The following is a 26,339-nucleotide window of genomic DNA, read 5'->3' as shown; positions in this document are numbered from 1 at the left end:
TCAATAGGACAGAGAGACTCAAAACCTTAAAATTGATTATTTTTTCATTATTCTAGGTGCAATAAGTCAAAACAATGTTGATCTCTTTTTCTAAATGAATTAAACTGAATACTGAATGAAAACTTGAAATGTGCATTGCTGTCTGTATAAGAGCATTTTCTTTTAATTTGTTGCTGTTTTGGTGCTGCAGAGTAAAGGAGTTTGGAATTAGTCCATCAGACATTCCCTTCTCACAGGGTAGTGGCAGTCGCCCCGATCTCTCTCCTTCTTATGAGTATGACGACTTTTCTCCTTCGATTACCAGGTCTACTTCCCTTCTATGCATAAGATATTTATTATAATAGTTTCTTTTGAATTGCATTACATATAAATATTTCATTTATACTTCTTTTGTTCTGAGCCATTTTATTTTTCATTTTCATTTCATTTGGCAGGTGATGGTTGTACTGCATGATCTTCATTTTTGTGTACTTTATTAATTTATTTGCTTTAAAGTATTGATGTAGAATTCAGGCTTCCTATTTCCCCTCATATTTTTAAGGATGATGTCATCTTTGCATATTTACAGTTGAGAGATAAACTGTCTCATTTAAAGTGAGTTTACCTTTATTTCCTATGTTCTTATAAATTTCCTTGACTCCAAGGAAATAACAAGGATCCTCTTGCTTTAGAACATGTACCCTCCCACTGTGTAAATTGAAGTATAATCGGTAAACATTTTTTTAAATGATAGAAGTTTAGAAATATGATTATTTCACATGTAGCTCTTTTAATAGAGCATTATAACAACTATAAACAACTAAAGTATGCAAAGTGTATTCTCTGATTTTGGCAGTAATCCATTTATTAAAAGTGCATTTTTCTGTTTATATAATTCAATTGCAAAAAGTTTCTTTTTACTTTGAAATACTGAATTTACTTACTTAGCTAATTATCATTTATTACGTACAATAATTATATTTGAAATAATTGTAAAGTTACCGCAGTAAATTCTGAAAGTTAAATAGCCAAAGATCCCTTTGGTCTTCCTGCAGATTTCAGGTAAACTTGATCTGGAAAGCTGACATCATCAGTCTTAACATGTTTAATTGAATTCCCTTTTTATTGAATAGGTTGGCATTTTCTTGTTCCTCTGCGTGTGTCTTTGTTAATTTTAGGTACCTCTTATGTGTTTATAGGGTGAAAGAATTGACTGTGGATCCAACTGCTGCTGGTGATGTCCGTCCAATAATGCACCATCCACCCAATCAGATTGATGACTTAGAGGCACAGTGGGGTGTAGGGAGTTCCCCTCAGAGAGATGATCTAAAACTTCTTTGTGAGCAAAATGTGAGTGACAATATAGTTATAACTATCTGCTTTTAGTTCGTTTCATCAGTAGCAGAACTTAATAATTGAAAACTACTGTCTAAGTCAGGGGTCAGCAGACTGACAGCCTCTGGGTCAGGCATCTGTTTTTTACAAATAAAGTTTTACTTAATTGTGGCCAATGCTTATTCATTTACAAGTTGACTGGCTGCTTTCTTAGTACAAAAGCACTGACAAAGACTATAACGCTCAAAGGCCCAAAATAGGTACTGTCTGGCCCTTGAAAAAGTTTGCAGACTCCTGGGGTGCCTGGGTGGCTAGTCAGTAAGCTACTGACTCTTGACTGACTCTTGATTTCTGCTCATGTCATGGGTTTCATGAAGGGTTTGAGCCCTGCATTGGGCTCTGCCCTGGCAGCTTGGAGCCTGCTTGGGATCCTCTCTCTCCCTCTCTCTCTGCCTCTCTTCTCACACTGTCTCTGTCTCTCTCAAAATAAATAAGCTTAAAACAAAGTTTGCTGACCTCTGATCTAAACTATTATTTTTTTCAGATTTTATATCATTATTAAAATTCGGGGATTTAAAAATTTTTTTTTTTCCAACGTTTATTTATTATTTTTGGGACAGAGAGAGACAGAGCATGAACGGGGGAGGGGCAGAGAGAGAGGGAGACACAGAATCGGAAACAGGCTCCAGGCTCTGAGCCATCAGCCCAGAGCCTGACGCGGGGCTCGAACTCCCAGACCGCGAGATCGTGACCTGGCTGAAGTCGGACGCTTAACCGAGTGCGCCACCCAGGCGCCCCTAAAATTCGGGGATTTAAAAACTAACACAGGGAAAAAAGCAAATTTAAGAATTATGCATACCATATATTATACATACAGCTTAAAAACAAAATTAACTCGGACACATGCACATATATTAAAAGGATACCATGGGCTGTATCAGAAGTCAAACATGGAAAAATGCTAATAACATTTGTTAAATATGGTTGTATTCTATATGTTTGAAATGTCTAGTGACATTTCATAATTTAACATATGATTCCCAATTATTCAAAAAATTATATCCCCCATTTTATAAGGACTACGAGGTATATTAAAAAGTAACAAAAAAGCACAACACACAGTTTCACGTAATTACTTTAACATATTGAGGGGATTCCTTTATGTGAGATGTGAAAGTTTATATAATTAACTTCTAAAGAATTTTAATATATTTAAATATTTTAAAATTACATTTTAAATAATTTTTTAAAACTTCATTTTTAAAAATTATATAGTTTTATACCCTTTTTTTCTCAGTAAGAATCTTATAGTAATATTTTGTCATGATAAAAAGTGGCATTTACTAATTTCTTACTACATGACTTACATTTGGTAAGCATTTTATTTATCATCTGATGTAATCCTTAGAATTTGATGTGATAGGTACCATAATTATTTGCTTTTTAACTGATTTTCTAAAAGGTGAAGGAAGTCAACTAAGACCATACATATAGTAAGTGCTAAAGCCACAACTGAAATCTCCATATTTCTTATGTGAGAGCCACATCTTAGGTCCACTAAATGTATTGCTAGCCGCAATAATAAAATACTCTTTGGAAATTATATAACTTTAAGTTAATGTTTTTATACTTTTTAACTCAAGTCCACAATATTCTAGAGCAACAAATGGGCATACTACTTTTTGTTATGTTGTTCCAAATTATTGTCTGTTAATAATGAAGGGCTTAATGTAGTGGTCCTCAACTAGGAGTGACTTGACCCCCTAGGGAAAAATGTGTGGAGACATTTTTAGTTGTCGCATCTATTGGGTAGAGGTCAGGGATGCTATTAAACATCATACAAGGTACAGTCTTCCCTCGAACCCCAAATGTCAGTGGTGCCAAAATTGAGAAACTGGTTTAAAAGTAAGAGTTCTAAACTTTGAACCATAGAAAATAAAGAACTGAAAATGAGATTCTGACCTTAGTCTATCCCCCATCTCCAAAAGTTTTGAAGCAAAAGTATAGTTGCTTTTAGAATTCTTTTTTTTTTTTTTTTAATTTTTTTTTTTCAACGTTTATTTATTTTTGGGACAGAGAGAGACAGAGCATGAACGGGGGAGGGGCAGAGAGAGAGGGAGACACAGAATCGGAAACAGGCTCCAGGCTCCGAGCCATCTGCCCAGAGCCCGACGTGGGGCTCGAACTCACGGACCGCGAGATCGTGACCTGGCTGAAGTCGGACGCTTAACCGACTGCGCCACCCGGGCGCCCCGCTTTTAGAATTCTTAACACAAACCATGTATTGTACTTAGATATGGTGCCTTTTACTGATGTAGAAAGCCAGAACAAGATAGGCCCCCTCTGTAGCAGACCTTTTCTGTTTTATTCTTACATCTTTTGGGTTGGGTCTTTGTAGGTCTTTAATTTGGAGACGCTGGCTAGATGACGAGAACTGATCCAGAGGTTTTTAAGCATAATATCATGAGTTCTTGCATTCTCCTCCATATTTGAGAGAGTGTGAGTTTTGCCACCCCTAGGAAACTTTGAATTTTGCCACCCCTGGGAAACTACCTTGAGGTGGTTCAGAATTAGTTTTTAGTTAAGTATTGGTACATGTGCATGTTAAGTTTTAACAAGGTAAATTAAAATGGGATAGTGTCTAAGACTTGCCTTAGAGATAAAACCGACACAAGTACACAAACTAGAAGATAATAAAGTGCATTAGAATTCCAGAAATAGTTGCACAAACAAAAGTCTTCTAAGACTGCAGGGAAATGAGGAACTTGAACAATATTTTAAAGCAAAGGAAAGAAGACATTCTGGGCTTTAAAGGGAGGTGGGCAGGTAAAATGAGTAAAGTTGGTTGAGTGTGTTTATTGGAGAGAGAGAGGGAGTGAGGGAAAGAATAATGCCTGAATGTCTTAATGAAAACAGATGCCTGTTTCCCAAAGAGAAGATAAAAAGGTCATTGGCTAAATTGAATGTATAAACTTGTAGTGATGGTAGCATACGATGAAAGAGTCACATGTCTCTTTATAATATTTAACCAAAATATGTACATATGTGTAGAATTGTGTATTTTGTTTGAAAAACATTGCTTTTTCTACTTACAGTTTATAAAGTGATTTTAAGTAAACCTTGTCCCTAAAGCCACATTTTGAGGAAATAAATCATTAGACATTGGGGTTGGGAAAGAAGCTCACAAAGAAAGCGAGGCTAGAGAAGTTTTCACTTGATGTAGGACCAAAATAGGAATATGTTATATTTATGTATGTGGATTTTTTGTTGATGAGGTAAAGTTGTCATTTGTCGGTTAAGATTTCTCTAAAAACTGGAAGCACGTTATATGGTGTAACTCAGAAATTAAGACTGAGTAAGAGTTGAGACCTTCCAAAACACTAATTTGATAGTCACAGTCATGAAAGACATTATCTTGAAATCTCTTTTCTGGTGGAAAGATGTATAAGACATACCTATGATTTAAATTGTTAGTGAAAATTAAACAGTATTGAAGAAATATTTCAGCATCTTTATTGCTTTCAATAAATGTATTTTTGAAAAGTTGCGCTGTTCCAAAAGAGATTGCCTTTTTAGGGTAATTCTGCAGTAAAGTCTGTGCTAAATGAAAATTATCTCTTACTTAATATGCTTAAATATGGGGTATCTTATTGTGGCTTTGCCTTTTATATTATATTTTCATAGTCTTTATCTTTCAAACCTCCTCAATTTCTAAATGGCATTTTTATAAGTGACCTAGAAAAAGTATTTTTTTGTAACATTTAAAATGTAAAGTCCTAATTTTTAAAACTGTGTTCATCTTAAGGAAGAAGAGGTTTCCCCCCAATTGTTTACTTTCCACGAAGCCGTCTCACAAATGGTAGAAATGGAAGAACAAGTTGTAGAAGATCACAGGGCAGTGTTCCAGGTAAAGTTAAGACAGGACCTTACATCAAAATGTTTCTGTAGGGAAATTAACTAAAAACTTTCATAATACTTCAAATATCACACCAATCTAAAAATATACTTATTGTGTGTATGTGTATTTGTGGGATATATGACAGGATATTTTGAACAGAATGATGGATGGTTACAATGTTTATTTTGCACTATGGTGAAAGAATCTGGTTTATTTACTACTGTTCTGTTTTATTTGCTTTCTTTAGTTGTCCATTTTTAGAGAAGGGTTGAACTTCTCCCCTCCACTATCCTTTTCTCTCTTGTTAGGTCAGTTTATTTGACAGCAGTAAGAAAAACTTCTAAGGGTTATCAGAGTAGTTGAGGAAATACCTTTCTTTGATTGCTTTAGGAGAGGTAGGGTTACTGTCAGTGGCAGATGAGTAAGGGGTGTTAAATCCTTGCCTGTCACAGCAACTCCTGACGTATTCATCCCATTGTGTTCAGCCAGTTAAAAGCACGATTACTTGATGATTTCCCTCTTGATCCCCCTATTGCCTTTTTTAACAAGAAAATATCCTAGAGGGTGATACTTACAAGGAAGCGTAGATAAAGTTTGGATATCATTATGGAAACTATAAATATGTTCTGAGAAAAAAGTGAACAATAGCTCAGTCTTTCTTTTGACCTGTGTTCTTTCTCTGATGTTGAAGAGATATTAACATGACTCAGCTGTAGACCATTTGAGCACCTGGATGAAAGGCTTAAAATATAAGTGAACTATTAATTTTATAAATTGAGAATAGGATGTACATGCATTGAAACTGTTACAGTTTTAGTCAAACTCTTACTATGAGAATCTATTTAAAGGCCTAGATGTTTAGATTAAATCAAGAAAGGACACTTGTAATTTAAGAAATTTGTAGGAGCAAGGTGTCTGTCAAAAAAAAAGACCATCGTTTCCTACTCTGCCATTTTATGGTGAAGTCTAAAAAGTTCTTTGCTCTTTGGCAGAACTGGATGTTTTGAGTTTCAGTCCAGTATTCTTTTTACAATTCCATTTATTGTTCCTCCATACTGTGATCTGCCATTTCTTAAAATAGGGTTTTTTATTTTTAAAAAGTAAGTAGATAGCTAAGAAAAAAGAAAAAATTGTGGGGGGTGTGTGTATATATATTTTAACTGATACATGTATAGTTTTCTAATAGATACCTACATTAGCTAATTCTTATGATACACAGTCCAGTTATAATTAGCCATTAAATTGCATTGGAAGCTAGAAAGTGCCCATTTTTATATCCCCAAACTCTTTAATTCAGAACGATCTGAACTTGTTAATAATCAGTAGGATTCATTACATTGCTAGGAAATGAAACTCCTAAATTCCATGTTATCTAAAATCACTTAAGAATGAAGGGTTTCTTTAAAGCATGTGTGAATAGTAAGTAGCTACTATTTAGTGGTTTCTTTGACTCTTCTAAAATTGGCTGTCCCTTATAGTTAAAATAATTTTGAAGAGCTGGTGTTTAACCACTGTGAGGCCACAAATGGGGATGTAAATAGTAGATGATTTACAAGTTCTAGGCTACCATAGACCTCATTTGATTGCTCAGTAGCTTTGTTATACCCATTTTCCCCCAAGTTTAGGGATAGCTACTAAAATTTTGAGAATTAATGTGCTCACTGATACTTGTGTGTTTGATTCACACCCTTACCCAGGGCACAGTAAAAGAAAAATGAAGTTCTCTTGCCTGGCTTATCATATTTGTGTTTGTGTTTGAATTTAAGGAAATATTTCTTAATTTTATTCTGTAAATAAAGATGTTTTATACTTACTAAATTCTCTAGTTTTAGAGAATCCCATCTTCAGTATGTTTGATGATATTTAGCATATGCCAACGTTTTTAATTGGTCTTTGTCTTACAGAGAGGCTTATTGGATTGTTGAATTTTTGTCCTTTTAGGAATCTATTCGATGGTTAGAAGATGAAAAGGCTCTCCTAGAGATGACTGAAGAAGTAGATTATGATGTAGATTCATATGCTACTCAACTTGAAGCTATTCTTGAGCAAAAAATAGACATTTTAACTGAGCTGCGGGGTAATTCCTTTTTCATTTTAGTGTTTTACGTCTACTTAATATTTGAATATAATTAGTAGAGGATTTCATATTGCAAGAGGACATCTGAAATAAAAATTATGGGCACCATTAATACATTTCCAGAGGTATTTAAAGACAAACCAGTCATTCTGTTTTTTTTTTCTAAAAACATGGAATATCATTTCAAGTGTTCTTTAGTTCTCTTTTCTCTTTAGGCATTTGTAAAGATAAAAGCATATTATGATTAAAGAGGGAAATGTATTTTAACAAATTTGTAAATTTTATACACTCATTCAGATTTTTAGTTTGATCGGCCAGTGCTTTTCAGAATGCTTTTGCTTAGATTATGTCTTTTCAGGGCCATCTCTTCTCCAGCCTCCTATCTGCGTTCATCTCTTTTCTGTGCATCCGTGTCATGTTTTTCCTTTGAACACTTGTTTTAAAACACCAGGGGGAAGGTTTCAAGACCTTGAGCAACTCAAGACCTTTCAGCAACTATTCTTTCTGCTTTGCTAATGAGGGAAGCATGTGACTTACCCACATGCCTTGTCTTCTTGGCTTTTTATAATTAGGTTATCTGTAGCTTCAGAAATGCATTTATCGTATGTGCTTATTTCTTAGGCATTGGCAAATTAGTTGTCTCCATTTATATGCGAATGGACATCTGTGCATGTGTGTGTGAAATGCAGAGTGAGACCCAATTGAAATAGCTAGTTTTTAGCACCAAACTGGCTAAGTTTTTAAAGTAGGGTCTTTGTGAAGTTGGTTATTTACATAATCTATAAAGAGTCAGCAGTGACCATTTACCCAATTCAGAATTGTAAAAATGTAGGATTTCTAAAATTTATTTTTGTTTTTCATGTTCTTCATACTCAAGCTTTGATTTAAAGTGTTTTGATCATTTTTCTAATCTGTCAGAACTCACAAGCAGCTTATCTGTTCAGAACAGATCATAATTCTAATTTTTTTCTCTGTAATATGTGGTATTCAATTCAGTTGACTTCCTTAATTTTCTCAGTATTTATGTATATCAAGCATATCCATAACTTTGAAGAAATTACTGTCTAGCTATTGTATTATTCAGTCCTTTCTTAGAAAAAAAATTCTTTTGCCCTTCAGAGATAATTTTGGTATATAAGAAATATGAGAGCTTTTATCTTTGTCTTAGCGGGTATGAGATCCAGAAGTCCTTAAATTCCTTTCTAAATTTCAGAAGAGTTAATTTTTTAAATACCCCTTTACTTCTGAAGGGGGGAAAGAAATTGAGATTCCACCTTGAATCTTTTCTTCTAAAGATCATCACCTTTGTGCTGTTAGTGCATTTTAAGTTGGGTAATTTTTCAGGGTGCTATCATCTGCATTGTACAGTGCTTACCAGTGTCTTTGGTCTCTGTTGACAAGAGGACTGTGGTCACTACCCCAGTTGAAACAAACAGAAATGTCTAGATATTATCAGATTGGGGGGGGGGGGTTGGTGGGAAACATCACCTGCAGTTAAAGAAAGGAGATGAGATATTTCTCATCTTCACAGCTGTTATTTGCCTGTCAGTTTACCTATTTCCTATTCTTATGTGACTCTGAGTTGATACATAAGAGTAAAACAGAATTGTAAGACCAAAAAATGTATTGTGCTATAATCCCCCGCCCCTGTCTCCCTTTCCAGTACAAAATAACATTTCTTTTTAAAAATTCAAACAGGTTTTGAAATTTCATAGCTTAATTGAGTAAAGTAGGCATTGGGTATAGAAGCTTCTTAATATATTGAGGAAAGAAATGTCTATAGTTTAATAAGACTGAAGGGTGCCTGGCTGGCACAGTCAGTAGAGCATGTGACTCTTGATCTCGGGGTTGTGACTTTGAGCCCCATGTTGGGGCTTCAGTACGGAGTACTGAAAAACAAAAAGACTCAGTGTTCTTTTAGACATGACTATACACATTTAACACACACATATCTAGCCTGTCTACACTCCAAAAGGAATTCAGATAAACTAAAATTGAACACTGTAAAATGTACCAAGCAGATCAAAAAAGGTCAAGGTATAGAAAAAAACATAATTTCATGAATCTGTGGATAATGAAACTGTTGCTATAGTTGACTATTGTATTTAGTTCTGAGTTTCTGGACAGCAAAGAACAAAAGGAAAGATCGTTAGTTAATGTTATGAAGTAAGACAGCTGACCCATGAAATTATATACTGTATTGCATGCGATGCAGTACTTAACTCTCTTGTTCTTTTCTTTTTTCCAAGATAAAGTGAAATCTTTTCGTGCAGCTCTACAAGAAGAAGAACAGGCCAGCAAGCAAATCAACCCGAAGAGACCCCGTGCCCTTTAAATCAGCATTTGCTGCTAGAGGATCCCCAGAACCCACATTACTGTAACATACAGTGGTTCAGCTGTTAAGGGCCATTTGAAAGTTTGAAATTTTAAGTGTCTGTGGAAAATGTCTTGTCCCTTCACCTGAATGACATTTCAATTTTGTGAAACACTCCTTTGTCTACAAAATGCTTCTAGTCCACGAGGCACAACCAAGATTGGGAATAGTGAAGCATTTTGTTTCATTTACCCAAACAGTGATTTACTTTTGGAGATCCTTGCCAATTTTATTTTCTGTATGATGAAGTGAGATTGTGGACTTGATCCAGAGGTGAATAGTAGGGGGAAGCCACAGCATTTCCTTTAAATCGGTTGAATTTTCGTAGCAAGACTGAGCAGTTTTAAATCCTTTGAGTGCATGCATACCTCATCAGTGATTGTACATACCTTGCCCACTCCTAGAGACAGCTGTGCTCACCTCTTCCTGCTTTGTGCCTTGACTAAGGCTTTTGACCCTCAATTTCTGAAGCACAGCCAAGATAAATTACATTCCTTAATTGTCATTGTAAATTACCTTTATTGTGTGTACATTTTTACTGTATTTGAGACATTTTTTGTGTGTGACTAGTTAATTTTGCAGGATGTGCCATATCATTGAATGGAACTAAAGTCTGTGACAGTGGACATAGCTGCTGGACCATTCCATCTTATATGTAAAGAAATCTGGAATTATGATTTTACAACCATATAATGTGGTTATAATTTTCTTAGCATTTTCTTTGTAAAGAACTAAAATATAAACTAGTTGGTGTATAATAAAAAGTAATGAAATTCTGAGAAGAGTTTTATCTTAGGATAATACATATATATATGCAGTGTGTGTTCCAGTGTGGTATTAACAGGACTAATAGTGCAATTTGATCCTTACCAATACCATTACTTAAGTTAAAGTGTCCATTAGCACCCCAAAATGTACCTTTTAAATGTACTGGTAAAGGAAATTGGCTTCTGATGCATGAATATTTACATGTACACTGAAAGTAGTCCATAATAGAACTGTTAGTTTAAGCCAAGTGTAGACAGTACATCACTCCCTTGAAAAAGAATTAAGCTAAAAAAAGAGTTGACTTTGCCTTAAAAGGCAGATCGATCTAACCCAAGCCCCATCATCCGTTACCTACTATGTGATATTTCATCATTATTTGGTGAGAATCACCAAATCCTCACCAATAAATTGGTCTAGGGTATGCTGCTTTTTAAATGGTGGCACTATTTTTACAGATTGCTACTCCAAGGAAGAAAACTGGCCACTTTTCATGTAAATATTTTGTTAAAAGATTTATATATCTCTCTAGGAGTTTTCCCTTAGTTCCTAGGATAGAGTCCAGGAGTAGATTAACAACAAAAAGTCTCCCAAGGATGTCTTGTTTTGATTTACTCTAAGGAACTAATGCTCATTCATTTGGGCCAAAGGGAAGCTATGAATAGAGAGTCACATGAGCCAGATTCCCTACTTCATTGTTCATAGAAACCAGAGAGTACTTGTGGGAAATCCTACACCATGGTGAAATGCTCCTCTGTAAACTTGAAATCTAGAACAAATGTAGATTTTCACAATGTGCTTATTAATAAATGATATCTATGGAATGAGTTTTAGAGAATTTACTTCAGAACAATCACCTTTGTTTTGGAAGGGACTCAGGTTTTCTTGCAGTTGTAAGATAACGTTCTATTTGTGTTTATTTCAAAGAGAAGAGAAAGAATGGAGCAGTTACTGTGGACTTTGCAGCAGCTGCTTAAAAAGGTAGTTTTTGAGGCTAACCAACCTTCAGAGGACAATGGAGATGTGAACTTGCTCATTTTAAAGCACAGCAGATTCATCTTAATTTATTAAGTAAGATGGGTACTATCTCTGGAAGGTCTCCTTATGTTCAAATATGTTGCCTTATACTATAATGGCTTCATTCTGATAAGTGATCAAGGTCTATAGAAAATTGATACCAGAAAAGATGTTGGTGGTTATAGTCCAATCCTTCAGTTTTACAGATAGGGAAAACTGAAGGTCAGAAAAGGGACTAAAAGTCAGTTCATGAGGGAAGAGGGAATAAGAGGGAAAGCTGAATTAATTCTTAAAATTTTCCTATAAAGATAGAGATGGTACAAATGAATTTTGCAAAGTAAGTAGTTTTGTGATAATAAAGCCTGCTCTTGAGGTATATTTAATATTTATGTAACAAAAGTGGCTTGATGCAGTATTATTTAAAGAAAATTTTTTTGGATCTGGATTAAACATTCTTGACTTTCTCAGACTTCTTGAAAGCTGATATTCCTATTAAAAAGTAGGAATGTTTTACTATATCACTCTGAATCCAGATTTCCAAAAAAATCTGTTGAGGCAAACAACTTCCCTTCTAGGTTTACTCAGTGTACCTTTGTTAAAATAATTTGGAAGCAATCTTTCTATTAAGTTAGGTTTTTAAAAAGCCAATTATTAAGATATTTTTGTTAATTTCCTCATATAAATTATCAGCTACTGTAATTATTACAGGACATTAATAATGATTTAAACATAGTAGCTAATTAAGACTTGTTTATGGTATTTATTAAAATTCTCAACCTGACATTTTAAAACTTAAAAACATTTTAAAAATAGCCTAGAACAGTATGTGAAAAGGGACTGGAACTTTTAATTTTCCATAAGTCATGTGAATACTGGGAGCCTCTAGTTCTGGGAAAATGGCTGGTTAAGATTTTTTTTGTTTTAAGTAAGTTGAAGGGCAGAATTTTAACCTCATAGCCAGTTTTGATTTACAAAACCCTTTAGAATTTCGTTAAACCAGTGGCTTTCCCCAAGAAAAAAACCATACTGTCTTACAGTTGATTTCATCCTAGTTGAGCGTCCTGTTATCACAGTTGACGAAATCATGCCTAGGAGTAATGTGCCCGGCACCACCACACGGTGGCAGTAGCAGACTCATGCTTATCCAGAACTGTGAAGTAGCTTATGATGCTACAGGACAGCTTAAAGGTGTGGGCAGAGATAGAAGGTGTATAAGATGAACAGAAAAAATGAGAGAAGCAAAATAAGAAACAAGTGTTTTATTGTGCACATGAATAAAAAGAAACCGTACGGGGAATATGTAACTTGAGTTAAGCATATTTTAACTGTCTGTTTGAGGGACAAAGGCCTACAGAGGCCCTCATGGTAATATATAACATAGAAAATAGAAGAGTAACATCTTTATACAATAAACTGTTAGAAAATTTCTAAGTTTAAGTGTAAAGTTGTGCGTGCCTGCGGCTCTTAAAGATTACCGTGTAGAGACTGGACCCTGCCCTATGTTAAATATTAAAAACACCAAAACCAAAAAAAAAAAAAAAAACCAAAAAAAAAAACTTGGGTACTTAGAATTGACTTACTACCATAAAACTTCAGAGTAATAAATGGTGACAGTGGTAGTATTAAATCAAAACTAGTCAAGCACATAGTGTTCCAGTGGAGCAAAAGCATAGTTTATCTTCTCTGTTAGAAATGTATAATTGCGGTTTCTTTTTCTTGGGCTTGAAAATTCTCTTTTCCAGATACCTAAGAAAAATGTATACCTTCTGCGTTGAATCCATGTAGCAATCTGAAAAAAGAAACCAAAATGAGATGGTATTGAAAAGATAATTTATAACCTATAACAATGCATAGTTCCTGTACCATGAATCTAAAACAAACACATCAAACCTCTGAAACCCACCCACTCCTAACACCAGTCATTAAAGAAACTTTATTCTTCAATTAAATTTCTAAGATACATATTGGTTAAAAATCACATCATTTTGGTGCCTCTTTTGTCATAGCCTGTATGTCTTAAGTCATGGTGAATTTGACCAAATTATCTTAGACCTCCACTATCCAGGCATAAGAGCTCACTGGCACTTGTGAAGCTATTTGGAACTGGAGACTGAAGAGAGATGAATGGCTAATCATCCATGTCCATTTTTCCTCCCTGGGCTCACTATTACTAAGGTTCAAATTAAGTACTGACACATTGCTTTTCTCTGGATACCAATGTATTTATTGGATCCTAGTTAGCAAACTGCATATGCTTAATAACCTTGAAGAAATCTGGTGAGACTGAAAGAAAATAAGATGAAATATTTCTTTAGACCTGAGATTATTTTCAGGATGGTGACAGTTCAAGATGGATTCGAATGTCTGAAAATGGAAGATCGGTTCTTATGAATAATTTCAACTCCTATGACTAACCCCTGATAAAGACTCAGTAGTTCTGCTAGTCTGTCGATGTAAAATATAAACCCCATTTGTCTTAGTTATATAGAACTGTTTCCAGCTCAGAAAAGTCAAACCAATTCCTTTGGTAAGAATCTATCCTCATTTTTTATTCAGCTCCTAGAACATGGAAATTTTAAATATGAATCGGCTAAAATAGGCAAAAACTGTGCAGTAAGTGATGGTTTATTAGTTAGGAAATCAGTTTTAGTGATTGAAAACTGTGAGTATAGGTTAATAACTACCTGGGTAACTGAAGCCTTATTTTGCTTTCATACCACTTACTTGTTTAAGGAAAACAAAGTTTGGTCTGCATTGCCCAGATAGTTATGACACCCTTCTTTTATTTTAGGTGTGTAGAACTTGCCTCCGTCTACAAAACAAGTGACTATTTTATTAAACCGGTTGGTTAGAAATGAAAACCAGGTATGATTGTAAACTGGCATTATTTCATGTGTAGGATCTGTTTTAACAATAGCTATTCCCATCAGAGAAAAAGAATGAGATGCAACTATATCCATTATGCTGCTTCTACCTTCCAGGCTACTATGAAGACACACATTAAGATGAACTATGAATGGGAGTTGGGGGAAGAGGCTGAAGGGGAGGAGCACACACACCACAACACACATTGACACAGAGGCTATCTCCAGGCTCGGACTGTTCTTTATTACTGTTCTTAAAATGTTCATTCTGCTGCAACTAACTAGCCTCCATCTTCTACACCAAATACTATTCCATGCCATGGAAGTGCTATGCAATAACTCCAGGTAGCACCTTATACCGCTTAAAAGCCTTTAAATATCTAATCTGAGGGTGTCACAGTAAAGAAATGTAAACACCTTAGGAAAAAAGAAAAATGTAATTACCTGATAAAGTCATCTATGTCCATGGAACGGGCCCGCTTGTCACTAAAACCTGTGCTGGTTAGGATTTGCTGTATTTTATCTGCTATGCTGAAATCTTCTGGTATTATCTATCAATATAAGATTCAGAATAAATGAACAACATATCTTTAATGAAGTCACGTTGACTCTCTTTTGTTTGTTTAGCTCAGTAACTGATAAAATAGTCACCTTTATCTGCTTACCACAGTTTGAAAAGCCTATTTGTACAGTTAATAAGACTCGGACCACCAGTTATGCGGTGGTTCTTCACTGCATACCAGATACTCAGAAAACTGGATGAGTTACTCATGTATACTCCCCCTTAAAAATTCTGGATGGTCAGTTTCAGGATTAAGGTACTTTATGTCACAAAATAAATCAAGCTACAAACTAAATTTTAAAGCACGTGTTACTCCTTTAAAAATAATCTTGGCACAAATTTAATTTTACCAGCCAAATTTTCTCAAAGAAATAACCTCCAACCTTTGAGAATATTAAATATTTCATACCACATTTTTTTCTCCAAATATTTTTCTTAATCCAGTTTAATGATGTTTTATGACTTTGTCCATAAGAAGAGAAACTGAAGGTAGCAATATATTAAGCTATATAAGATCTGAGTCCAAAAATACAATGGAAATTTGCTTTTATCTTTCTGCTGTTTAATTAACTTGAATTAAAAAATTATCAGACATCACATAATTACTATATAGTTATGTGTAGGTGGGCTTACCCACATACAACATTGGTTAAAGAAAATGTTGCACAGATAATGATGATAAAGAGGCTCATAACCAAAAATCTATTAAGCCTATACTTTATTCTAATTATGCCAATTTCTGGATTAAAAAAAAAAAGTTACAGAATGGTAACTTTAAATCTGGAATTGCTACGTGAGCAACAAACAAGGAATGATCACAATTCAGAGTATAGCGAATGGTACATAATTTGAGCCGAACAAACTACACATGCCTAAAGCTTTAAGAAAATTGCGAGTCAACTGAATCTCTTTTCATGTCTAAGAACAACTGTACAGTTAAGCTTAGTGGTGTAATCCAGGCTGCTCAGCTCTGGTCCAAGAATATACCGCAATACTGACATATTAGGGTTCAATATTAAGGTTGTGTTAGTTAAATATCACTTTTAAGGATCACATGGAATGTGCAAAATTAGTAAGCTAGCGATGAAAAGGAGTAAGAAGTAGAGGGGCATTTTGAAACACAGCAAATCGAAACCAAAGAGACCACAGAAACTTTTTGCTTACAATATTATGGACCGAACAGTGAATTCTGTAGTTTTTTTCCAAAAGCTGTTGCACTGCACTTGACCTATAATATAAAGGAAGTGATATCACTATTACTCCAAAATCAGAGATTATAAATAATTTCCTTTCAGTTTATTATAAATTTAAATCTATGTTCTACATGGTAAAATTAAGGGACTAAAAAAGGTGTTAATATTTAAACTTGTGAAACAACCACAAAGTGGTTATATTTAAAAGGTAAAGTTTCCCAAGTAGGTCCCGTGCTGTCAGTGGCAGCCCGATGCTGAGCTAGATCTCACGAACCATGAGGTCACGACCAGAGCTGCAATCAGGAGTTGGATGGCTAACTGAGCCACCCAGGCGCCCCTTTTTGAAATTCTTAAAGGAGTTCTAGACTATCCACAAAACGTCACCTCAAAAAGAAAAAAAAAGTGAAATTACAGCTTTCAGAACCTCTTTTTTTCCCTTAGGCCTCAAATTGCTCTTACAAAGTTTTTTCCAAGTTAATAAAATTGCATCAATTTTTCATAGGTGTGGAAAGGACCCACTACCCCATTTTTCCAAGGAAAAATGAGACAGATGTGTGGTCAGTTTTTGGGTTTTTTTTTTTTTTTTCCGTTTTGCCAAAAAACCTGATCTAATTCCAAATTCCTAGGAATGTTCTTTGTTAAATTTTCCTGCCTTCCAGAGTACCAAGTTAGTGTAAAAGGCAAAGTATATCTGGACATGGATAATCTTTACACTTTAGGGTATCTGTTCAGGTATCTGTTACCAAATTCTAATACTTAGCAGTTTCTACAGCAATAGTCCTTCATATATCATAAAAGAAAAATTCTCACTTAAATGCCGCAGACAGTGTCTTGTTCTTCCTAACAAAGGTGATCCTTACTAGGCCATCCCATTCCTGAAACAGAAAATGGATCATTTGTTATAAAATATCGAACCTTGCCTATGTCTTCTAGGTATTGTCTTTTAATATATAAAACTGAAAAGAACCTTCTGGAGTTCTGTATTTTGATCTAGCTGACATGTGTAAAAAAGTAAGATATGTACTTGATTTTTGCACTTTTGTGCACTTCACTGAATATTTTATCCTCAATTTTAAAAATCAAAAAAAAATTATTCCACATCTGAATAAAGAATGTGACATTTATTAAAATCAAAGTACCATTTTCAAAAAACATGATTCCAAATAGGATTTAGAATATAGCCTATGCAACATCCCTAAATGACCCAGAAGAGGTAACTAACCAGTCCATTTACCACTGGTTACTGACCACACAAGAAATCATGTTTTTATCCAAGCCGACTGCAGTATGGTTTTACATCCAGTGATCTAACTACTTAATTGCAGAAACATGAATTTTGATTAAAAACTGCTACCCAGAAGATTACTCAAATCCAACTATTTTTATTTTATCTTGTTTTCTATCTTGTTTATTCAAATTTTTATTTGAATAAGTCAAATAGATACAGGTTTTCCATAGTTATACTCTTTAGTATGCAATTATGCACTGACATTCTATTTTTTTTTTTTTTTTTTTGAAAGACAGAGAACGTGTAGGAGAGGGGCAGCAGAGAGACAGGGAGAGAGAATCCCAAGCAGGCTCCAAGTTGTCAATGCAGAGCCTAGCATGGGGCTCAATCCCATGAACCATGAGACCATGAGCTGATCCGAGATCAACAGCCAGGGGCTTAACTGAGCCATCAGGCAGGCACCCCTGCAATAGCATTCTAATCTGCACTTTTTGCAAACATTTTCCATGCTTTTTTGTGCTTTTCACAATGATCTTACATCCAATTATTCCATCTACTCAATTACACAGATGTCATAATTAGCATTTTCCTGCTTGGACATTTAGGTTGACTCAATATTTTCTGCTGCTAGAGACACACATCTCCCAGCTTGGTCTTTTTTCCGACTTTATTGAATGACCTAGTATTTTAATCTCACCTGAAAATTGATAGGTGGCGGTGGATTCTTGGGTTCTATTCTTACGACACTGGATTCCACCTTTGGTGGTGGCCTGAAATTGTTCTTTCCAACCTATTAATCAGAAAATAAGGAATCCTCTCAAAAACTGCTTGTTTTTTTTGTTTTGTTTTGAGAGCGAGAGAGCGCATGTGCATGCACCCACAGGAGCAAGGAAGGGGGAGAGGGAGAGGGAGAGAGGCTTAAGCAGGCTCCACTCTCAGCACGGAGCTTGATCCAGAGCTCAATCTCATGACCCTGGGACCATGACCTGAGCCAAAATCAAGAGCCAGACACTCAACCAACTGAGGCAGCCAGGCACCTCCCTCCTTTTTTTACAAATACAGTTTTAAATTAGTGATTAAATATGCTTTCCTCACAGAAGGCACAACTAGATGCTCAAGGATGAGGTAAGCCATATTATTTCACTAACAGTCACTTACTTTCATCAGATGGTCCACACGTGCTAACAGCTGTGTATTGATTGATAGTCTGCAGTATAATTTATCTCCAGGCTTTGCAACTAGTCGGAGAGCAAATTCTCTTTGAAACATAAGTACAGCACATCTGAAGAGACAAGGAAAATGGTCACTTTTAACTGTAAACGTATCTTAACTTCAATTAATTGTCTTAGGTGGGAAATAGCAGTGCAAGATCTGTGGTTAATGAGAATTCATTCAGCTGCTGAGAAGGCACAACAGTTTCAGATTTAGCTTTATTACCATAAAATGATCCATCTGGCTTTTCTTTTTATAATGGCTGCACCTCCAATCCTTGCGTACGTAAGCCCTCGGTGATCAGATGAGAAAGTATTCCAGATAAGCCCGAGTCCATTACCCTTGCTAAGAAAACAAAACCCAAACTAACAAAATTGGCTCAGGAGCCCAGTGGTATTTATAGGGTAGCAAACACCCTTATGGAAGGAGAGGCAGGAGAGACAGATTGTGACGTTGGCGTCCTCCGGATATGACAGGTAAGGAACGTGGACTTTTTATTCGGCAAGCAATGGGGAGGCTTTTCGGAGGCTCTTGAACTGGAGAAGAGCACCTTCAAAGCTGGGCTTTGACTTTCAAATTTTTTTGACAATGAATCAGACCAGGAAATACCTTTGACATTGCAGGCCACGCCACAACTATCTGTATTATATGTGTTTTTATGTAACTCAAGCAAAAGTTTCATAAAATTATAATCACCTGGGCCACATGCAATGCATGCTCTCTGATATACTCTATTCCATGTCATTAAAAAAATGACAGTCATGACTCAAGAAATTTAAACTACTAAAGGGTTTTTGACTTGGAATTTGAAAACCCCTGTTACATATCGTGCTAGAGACCAGTGAGGAGACCACTGCAATTGTCTAGACATAAGGTAATAAAAAGAGTCTGACCTGGACTAATGGAAAGAGTATTAGAAAACAGGGAAGGGCTGCCTGGTCTCAGAAGCGGGATTTATACCACACCTCCCCCAAATAACTATGTCAACTGAATAAAAAGGAAAGAAAGACCTCCATACAAATAGATACTTTCTACAGAACACATTCTTGATTCTCCAACAGTTTTCTAATTGAATTGACTTTCATCTTTGGCTGTGTTTCATCTTTGACCCAAGATATGGCAGTAATTTTGGTCTTTTGTCACAAACCTGAAAAAAGGTCGGTGCAGCAACAGCTTGAAGACAAAGGGGGAAGAGATCTGTAAGAGAGTTCACGAGTTACTTCTGAGAAAGACACACCACAGAAGTATGTTTGTAGAATGTTCCCAACAATTTGGACACATACCTGATATGGCAAATTTGCCACACAGGCATCAAAGAATGGCAAATCTGTTTTCAACACATCACCCACCAGTACTTGAAGTTTGCTGGCCAGAGGCCTAATAATAAGGAAAAAAAGCAATTAAAAAAGATAGTGTTTCACAAGATTGAAATGCACTCTAATTCTAACTTGCATACTCACGTGCCCTGAACTCTTTTGTGAAGTTCAGCTACTAGTCTTGGGTCAAGTTCACAGGCAATTACCTATGTTAAAAAACAACACAACACAAAACAAAAAACGGTATTTGGGGGTAAATTATGGAGCGTAAATCTTGTTATCTCAGTCATAACTCTTACATGATTAAGAGGAATTAATTTTCTTTCCCCAATTCTACCATCAATATTCCTTCATTTATACTCTACTATTTCAAACAAAAAAAGCCCCCACCATTGAGATAAGTAGACTCTACTCTGAGTGGCACCTGTTCAATGGCTCCCCTTCTTATGGGCTCTGGTAACACAGTTCCCTCCTTGTGCCCCTTGAGGCCTCCGGATAGTAACTCTCTGGCTGTTGCTGGCCTGTGGGTATTTCACTAATGTGTACTGGTTCCCTTAACCCCACTTTGAAATTTTGGATGCATTTAATTGGAAACTGAGACACAGAAGGTACCAGCAGCAGCTAGGCAGTATCCCAATCTCAGAGACTCATGCTTCAGCTCTTCAGATCTGCTTCTCTAGCACCCAATACTCCAGCCTCCTTGCTTTGTCCTCTGGAGCCTAGAGGCAGTACCTACTCTTCGTAATTATTAGTTTTGGGTTACTTCAGTGTTTCCATTTTATTCTTTTAGTCACCTAACAACTTTGTAACTAATTCCCTCTATCAAATACCCTGTATTGAAATATCTAACATGGGTTCTATTTTCCTGACTGATATATCCCATACTTTTTTTTGTAATCCATTTTTTTAAATTGAGATATAGTTGACATATAACATTCTATTAGTTTCAGGTGTATAGCATAGCCTATATTTATATTGCACAGTATGTACATATTTTGAAAAAGTCTAGTTAGCATCCATTACCACACACACAGTTAAAATTTTGTCTTGTAATGAGAACTTTTAAGATCTACTCTCTTTGGGGTACCTGGATGGTTCAGTCGATGTAGCGTCTGACTTCGGCTCAGGTCATGATCTCACTATTCATAGGTTTGAGCCCTGCATCGGACTTAGTGCTGACAGCTCAGAGCCTGGAGCCTGTTTTCGATTCTGTGTCTCCCTCTCTCTCCACCCCTCCCTCACTTGCGCTCTTGTCTCTCCCAAAAATGAATAAATGTTAAAGAAAACAATTAAGAAAAAAAAAAAAAAGATCTACTCTCTTAGCGACTTTAAAATATACATACAACAAAAGGAGCGCCTGGGTGGCTTAGTCAGTTAAGTGTCTGACTCTTGATTTCAGATCGGGTCGGGATCTCATGGTTGGTGAGTTGGAGCTCTGTGCAGACAGTGCGGAGCTTGCTTGGGATTCATTCTCTCTCTCTCTCTCTCTCTGCCCCTCCCCTGTGCGCTCTCTTTCTCTCAAAATAAATAAATAAATAAACAAACAAACAAACAAACATTATATATATAGGGGCAGCTGAGTGACTCAGTCGGTTGAGCATCCAAATTCAGCTCAGGTCATGATCTCACAGTTCATGATTTCAAGCCCTGCATTGGGCTTTGTGCTGACAGCTCAGGGCCTGAAGCCTGCTTCAGATTCTGTGCCTTCCTCTCTCTCTGCCCCTCCCCTGCTCACACTCAGTCTCTCTCTCTCAAAATTAAATATTAAAAACATTTATATATATATTATATATACATGTTATTAATTATAGTGGCCTGCTGTACATTCCATTTCTAGGACTTACTCTTTTTATACCTGGAAGTTTGTATCTTTTGACCACTTTCACTCATCTTGCCTACATCCTGCATATGTGTTTTTTAATTAATTAATTAATTTTGAGAGAGACTGAGCAAGGTAGGGGCAGAGAGAGAGGGAAAGAGAGAATCCCATGTAGGCCCCACATTATCAGTGCAGAGCCCAATGTGCGATCCCACGAACCACAAGATCATGACCTCAGTGGATATCAAGAATTGGATGCTTAACTGACTGAACTACCCAGGTGCCCGTTGCCCATATTTTTAAAGATAAAGCTTTTAGCAAAGGATCAAGGGTTGCTATTAAAATAACAGCAATTAATTAAAAATAGATTTCTAGGGGCGCCTGGGTGGCGCAGTCGGTTAAGCATCCGACTTCAGCCAGGTCACGATCTCGCGGTCCGTGAGTTTGAGCCCCGCGTCGGGCTCTGGGCTGATGGCTCAGAGCCTGGAGCCTGTTTCCGATTCTGTGTCTCCCTCTCTCTCTGCCCCTCCCCCGTTCATGCTCTGTCTCTCTCTGTCCCCAAAATAAATAAACGTTGAAAAAAAAAATTTTTTTTTTAAAAAATAGATTTCTATTTGTAAACCAGGTGAGCTTGTGGACATAATGATTTCTGATACCAAAACACAAAATTCCCTTTTTACCTTTTTTGCCTTTTCTAGCAACTTTACAGTCATATTCCCAGTTCCAGGTCCAACTTCCAGCACCACATCAGTTGGTCTTAAGGCAGCCTGTGAGCAAGCACGACCACGTTAGCTTTACTAGCACATATGAACACATCATTTAATTTATACCTATCTTTGCTTAAAAGCATATGGTTAAGAGATCTTATTCTGACTCCACTGTTATGAGTCCTTCATGATCTATGTGCTTAACAAAATTTTCTCTTTAACGTTAGGTGCAAGTGGAAATCTATCACCTGTTGTTGTTTTTTAATGTTTATTCATTTTTGAGAGACAGAGAGCACAAGCAGGGGAGGAGCAGTGAGAGAGAGAGGAGAGAGAGAGAGAGAGAGAGAGAGAGAGAGAGAGAGAGACAGAATCCAAAGCAGGCTCCAGGCTCTGTCAGCACAGAGCCCGATGCGGGGCTCGAACCCATGAACTGTGTGTGATCATGACCTGAGCTGAAGTTGGATGCTTAATTGACTGAGTCACCCAGGTGCCCCTCTATCACCTGTTTTAAGTTGGGGCAGTTAGGAGTCAGAAAACAGTTAGGAATCAGAAAAGCAGGAATAGCTATTCTTTCTGGGAATGGCTTTCTGTTTGCTATCTTAGAAATGATTCCAACAGCATCTTTTCACCAACTCTGTCACTATCAGCAAGTTCAAACAAGAAAGGACTATATATGAAGAGCTTGCCTGATAATTGTAGCATGTTGTACCAGCATTTCTCAATTTTCAACTCAGTATAGTTTCAGGGATAGGAATACTTAGAAACTGTACACAAACCTGGGTGTTTGTATGCACAAAGCTGCAGTGTCCTGGGTACACACCTTTCATCAGACGCTCAAAGGAAATCCATGAGCCAAAAAGGTTAAAACATTAGGCCTTCGTTTTGCAAATGACACTAAGTCAAGATGAGATTCTCTAAATACATAATGCTCTCTCTACAGCTCTAGGATGCTTCCTTTGTAACCGTGAAAATATCCTGTACCACATAAATTTCATGTTCTAGTACCCAATCATCCAGAATAGTAAGACAACATCCATAACCCATACAGGAGGCACTGGATTGTACCATGTAAGGTTCTCTGGGGGAAAAAAACTTCCCAAGCTGTCATTAAAACATCTTTTTAGGCTCTGGAGTAAACAAAAATTGATAGACGGTGTCTAGAAAAAGTGATTAGGCATAGAGTAATAATACTGATGTGGAACTGAACAAGTCCAAATGTCTACCTATGAGGTAAAGAATCTACAGAAAGAATTTGGAGGCAGGAGAAACCCAGACCTACAGAACAAAGCAAATCATGCCAAAGACAGTCTGTGAATCCTAGACAGTTCTTCGATTCATTCCACAAGTATTTACAGAACAATTGTTTTGTGACAGACATCCTCTGTGCGTTTTAGTATTCCTAAGAACAAAATCAATAAGCCCACAACTCTCATTTTCCTCTTCCACACCCACCTTATCGATAATACTGTTAACAATGAGAGGATTTTTCAAAATATGTTGCCCAATCCCCGTGTTGAACATGAGTCCTGGAAGAAAACACGGAAGAGCCTTAATTTCCCGACGAAAGTAGACATTAGACCGTCCTAGAGAAGAATGCAGGGTGGTTGGGGGAAGGTGTCTGCGCCAACCAGAGGCACCAAACGTCATGCTAGGAGCCTAGGTGACACCCTGTTCAAGTCCACCCCTTCTGCAGGAAAGGAAGCCAGAGGCTGCGCAAGGCCTGCGGCCGTCGATCCAAGAGCGCCGCGCCACCGGCCTCACAGTCCCGGCCCAGATCAGGGCCCGCGCCCCCGACTATGTCCTGCCCGGTGATCGGACCTGAGCATAGCCCCTTCCCGGCTGTCCCCACCTCCGGCGCTCTTCAGCTCTCGGCTCTGTTTAAGTCGATCGCGGCGGCGGCCGCTCGTCCCCGGCTTGATCTTTGGCATCACCACTGGCGCGGACCTACAGGCCTTGGAGACCAGAGAGGACCAAAGCCGGCTACCCCGCACGACACGTGGGAACTTGCCACCCCAGGAGTGCTTGCACCACTCCCCGCCACGTGGGGGATGGGGGAGGGCCCGGCCCCTGTTCGCCCTGGGCCCCGCCCCCAGAAAGGGGAACGACCTTGAGCCCAGTGGTAGCCGGGAATTGTAGTCATGAGCAGGCGGAAATCCTAACCTCGAGAAACTACAGATCCCAGAAGACACCGCGCCGCAGATTCTGGCAGTTAGGATTGGCTAGTTTAGAATCGAAGCGGGTCTCTCGCCTAACTGCGCGGAGTTGCTCAAGTAAGTTTTGGGGTGGTGATCTCCCCGTTGTGGAGAAGGTTTAAATTACGCGAGGCCTTTAGGATTGTGGATGTTTCCCTCAAGCCAGGTCCTGGATCGCTGAAATCCAAAAAAGGTGTCTTTCCGTCATGCGCCTCCCTCCTGTTTCCCAGCAAATTCTGGGGTGGGAAACCTAAGATCTCGACATAAGGAGCTTGCTCTTGGGGCCAGCGAGTTCGCCTCTTGGGTTGTGGAGAGGAGCTCCGACAATGTTAACAAAGTTGCTTTGTTTCCTTTTTGTGCCATTCATTAATTACCTAAATGTTTATCGGGCTCCAACTATTAAACTCTACTGGGTGCTGCAGATTCAAAGTTTATACAGGAAACCGCTCTTCTCAGTCTATTCTATTGGGAGCGAGAGGCAGAAAGTCCGAAACGTTGTAAATGTAGTAAGTATGGATTGAGTATTGTTGTAGTACAGTGTATCTGACTGTAGGCTCCGTGCGTACAAGATCCACATCTGTTTGGCCACGTTTTTTATTTTTTTGTGTGTACTCTATTTTCTTGATGAAACGGTTTGAATTAACCAGCGCTGCCTCTTCCTTGCTAAATTAACACGTGTGCGTTCCCCAGCGTTGGCCTCTCTTTGCTGTTATTCTAATTCAGTAAAAAACTAATAACCTTAGTAGCATCTTCAACTACTTATGACATTTCACTAATGATTAATTTATTACACAATTCTGGAGAATCTACATTATTCCAGGTACTGTGTCAACTATTAGGAATAAAAAGCTACGTGATCTCTGCTTTTAGGGAACCTTCTGTCAAGAGAGGGAGACATGCAAGTTATTACAATAATAACACCATTTGGTGTTCAATTACATGCCAGATGTTTTGGGTACATTATTTCATTTAATCTTTTCAAACAAGTCTCTGAAATAGGTCTTATCATTATATCCATTTTACTGATGAGGACGCTGAAGGATAAAAATGTTTAATATCTTGGGGCACCTGGGTGGCCTGGCGATTAAGTGCCTGACTCTTGATTTCCGTAGGCTCAGGTCATGATCTCAGGGTTAATGGGATACAGCCCTGAATCCAGCTCTGCCCTGATAGTGCAGAGCCTGCTGCGGATTCTCTCTCTCTGCTCTTCTCCAACTTGTTCTAACAAGCTAAAAAAAAAAAAAAAAAAAAAAAAGCTTACCTTTAAAAAAATTAATACCTTGCTCAAGTTCACACAGTAAATGACAGATGCATCTGTATTCCAAAGATTGTGTATTTGTAAAAAAAAGGTATGATCATAGCACAGTGAGGAACATTTTCAAAATACAGTATTTGAGTGGAGTCTTGAAAGACAAAAATTAGCAAGGGGAAATTTGGGAATTCAGAGGAAACCGTACTCACAAAGCGAAGATATAAACGAGTTTAAGGGAGAAAAAGAAACGTGGTATAGCTGAGGAATTAATAGGAAACGTAAATAGGGGCTTACTGCAAATGGCCGAAAATGTTATGCCAAGGAGTATTGGTAGAATCAAAGTAACCATTTTGCATTTTCTCCTCCTCTCCAGGCTGTGAGTATTGTGGGACATCACACAGTAGCGTAGGTAGGAGATATTCATGGGCTCCACTTTTAGCTGGGTTTTGAACCCTGCCCAGCCAGTGCTTTTGAATTTCCTCTAATCCTCTCCCATTCTCCATAGAAGATCTTCAAACCTGAATTCTTCTCAGGCCCGCTTGCCTACCA

At 37.3% G+C, this 26,339-nt stretch overlaps 2 protein-coding genes across 7 annotated transcripts in view; one reads left to right on the top strand and one right to left on the bottom strand.

The window, feature by feature from the left end:
- KIF2A (kinesin family member 2A) overlaps positions 1-13,002 on the top strand; it is a 65,956-nt gene extending 52,954 nt beyond the window's left edge. For 2 of the 4 annotated variants that reach the window (XM_040452282.1, XM_040452276.1), the window contains exons 17-21: positions 191-304; positions 1,179-1,329; positions 5,120-5,221; positions 7,154-7,289; positions 9,539-13,002. In XM_040452282.1, the coding sequence (XP_040308216.1) occupies positions 191-304; positions 1,179-1,329; positions 5,120-5,221; positions 7,154-7,289; positions 9,539-9,624 (589 nt within the window). In that variant the 3' untranslated portion in view covers positions 9,625-13,002. The remainder of the gene's footprint in view (positions 1-190; positions 305-1,178; positions 1,330-5,119; positions 5,222-7,153; positions 7,290-9,538) is intronic. The other 2 variants (XM_040452292.1, XM_040452299.1) reach the window with 1 other exon arrangement.
- On the bottom strand, positions 12,690-24,437 carry DIMT1 (DIM1 rRNA methyltransferase and ribosome maturation factor). 3 transcript variants are annotated; one of them, XM_040452311.1, is made up of 12 exons: positions 24,196-24,437; positions 23,799-23,872; positions 22,320-22,406; positions 19,965-20,026; positions 19,788-19,881; positions 19,652-19,701; positions 18,451-18,574; positions 17,990-18,082; positions 16,875-16,939; positions 16,036-16,099; positions 14,754-14,860; positions 12,690-13,234 (listed from the first exon to the last, which is right to left on the bottom strand). In XM_040452311.1, exons 1-12 carry the CDS (start codon positions 24,272-24,274, stop codon positions 13,192-13,194), a joined length of 942 nt encoding a protein of 313 aa, XP_040308245.1. In that variant the 5' UTR covers positions 24,275-24,437; the 3' UTR covers positions 12,690-13,191. The 3 variants fall into 3 exon arrangements, with proteins under 3 accessions (XP_040308245.1, XP_040308247.1, XP_040308248.1); XM_040452313.1 differs by having other exon boundaries at positions 23,799-23,874; positions 24,214-24,434; XM_040452314.1 differs by lacking the exon at positions 23,799-23,872 and having other exon boundaries at positions 24,196-24,434.
- Positions 24,438-26,339: the final 1,902 nt, after the last annotated feature.

The sequence above is a fragment of the Herpailurus yagouaroundi genome, unplaced genomic scaffold (genome assembly GCF_014898765.1).
Source record: "Herpailurus yagouaroundi ecotype Mexico unplaced genomic scaffold, PumYag 29, whole genome shotgun sequence".
Classification (NCBI taxonomy): Eukaryota; Metazoa; Chordata; class Mammalia; order Carnivora; family Felidae; genus Herpailurus; species Herpailurus yagouaroundi.
This window is presented reverse-complemented; position numbering and strand designations above follow the sequence as displayed.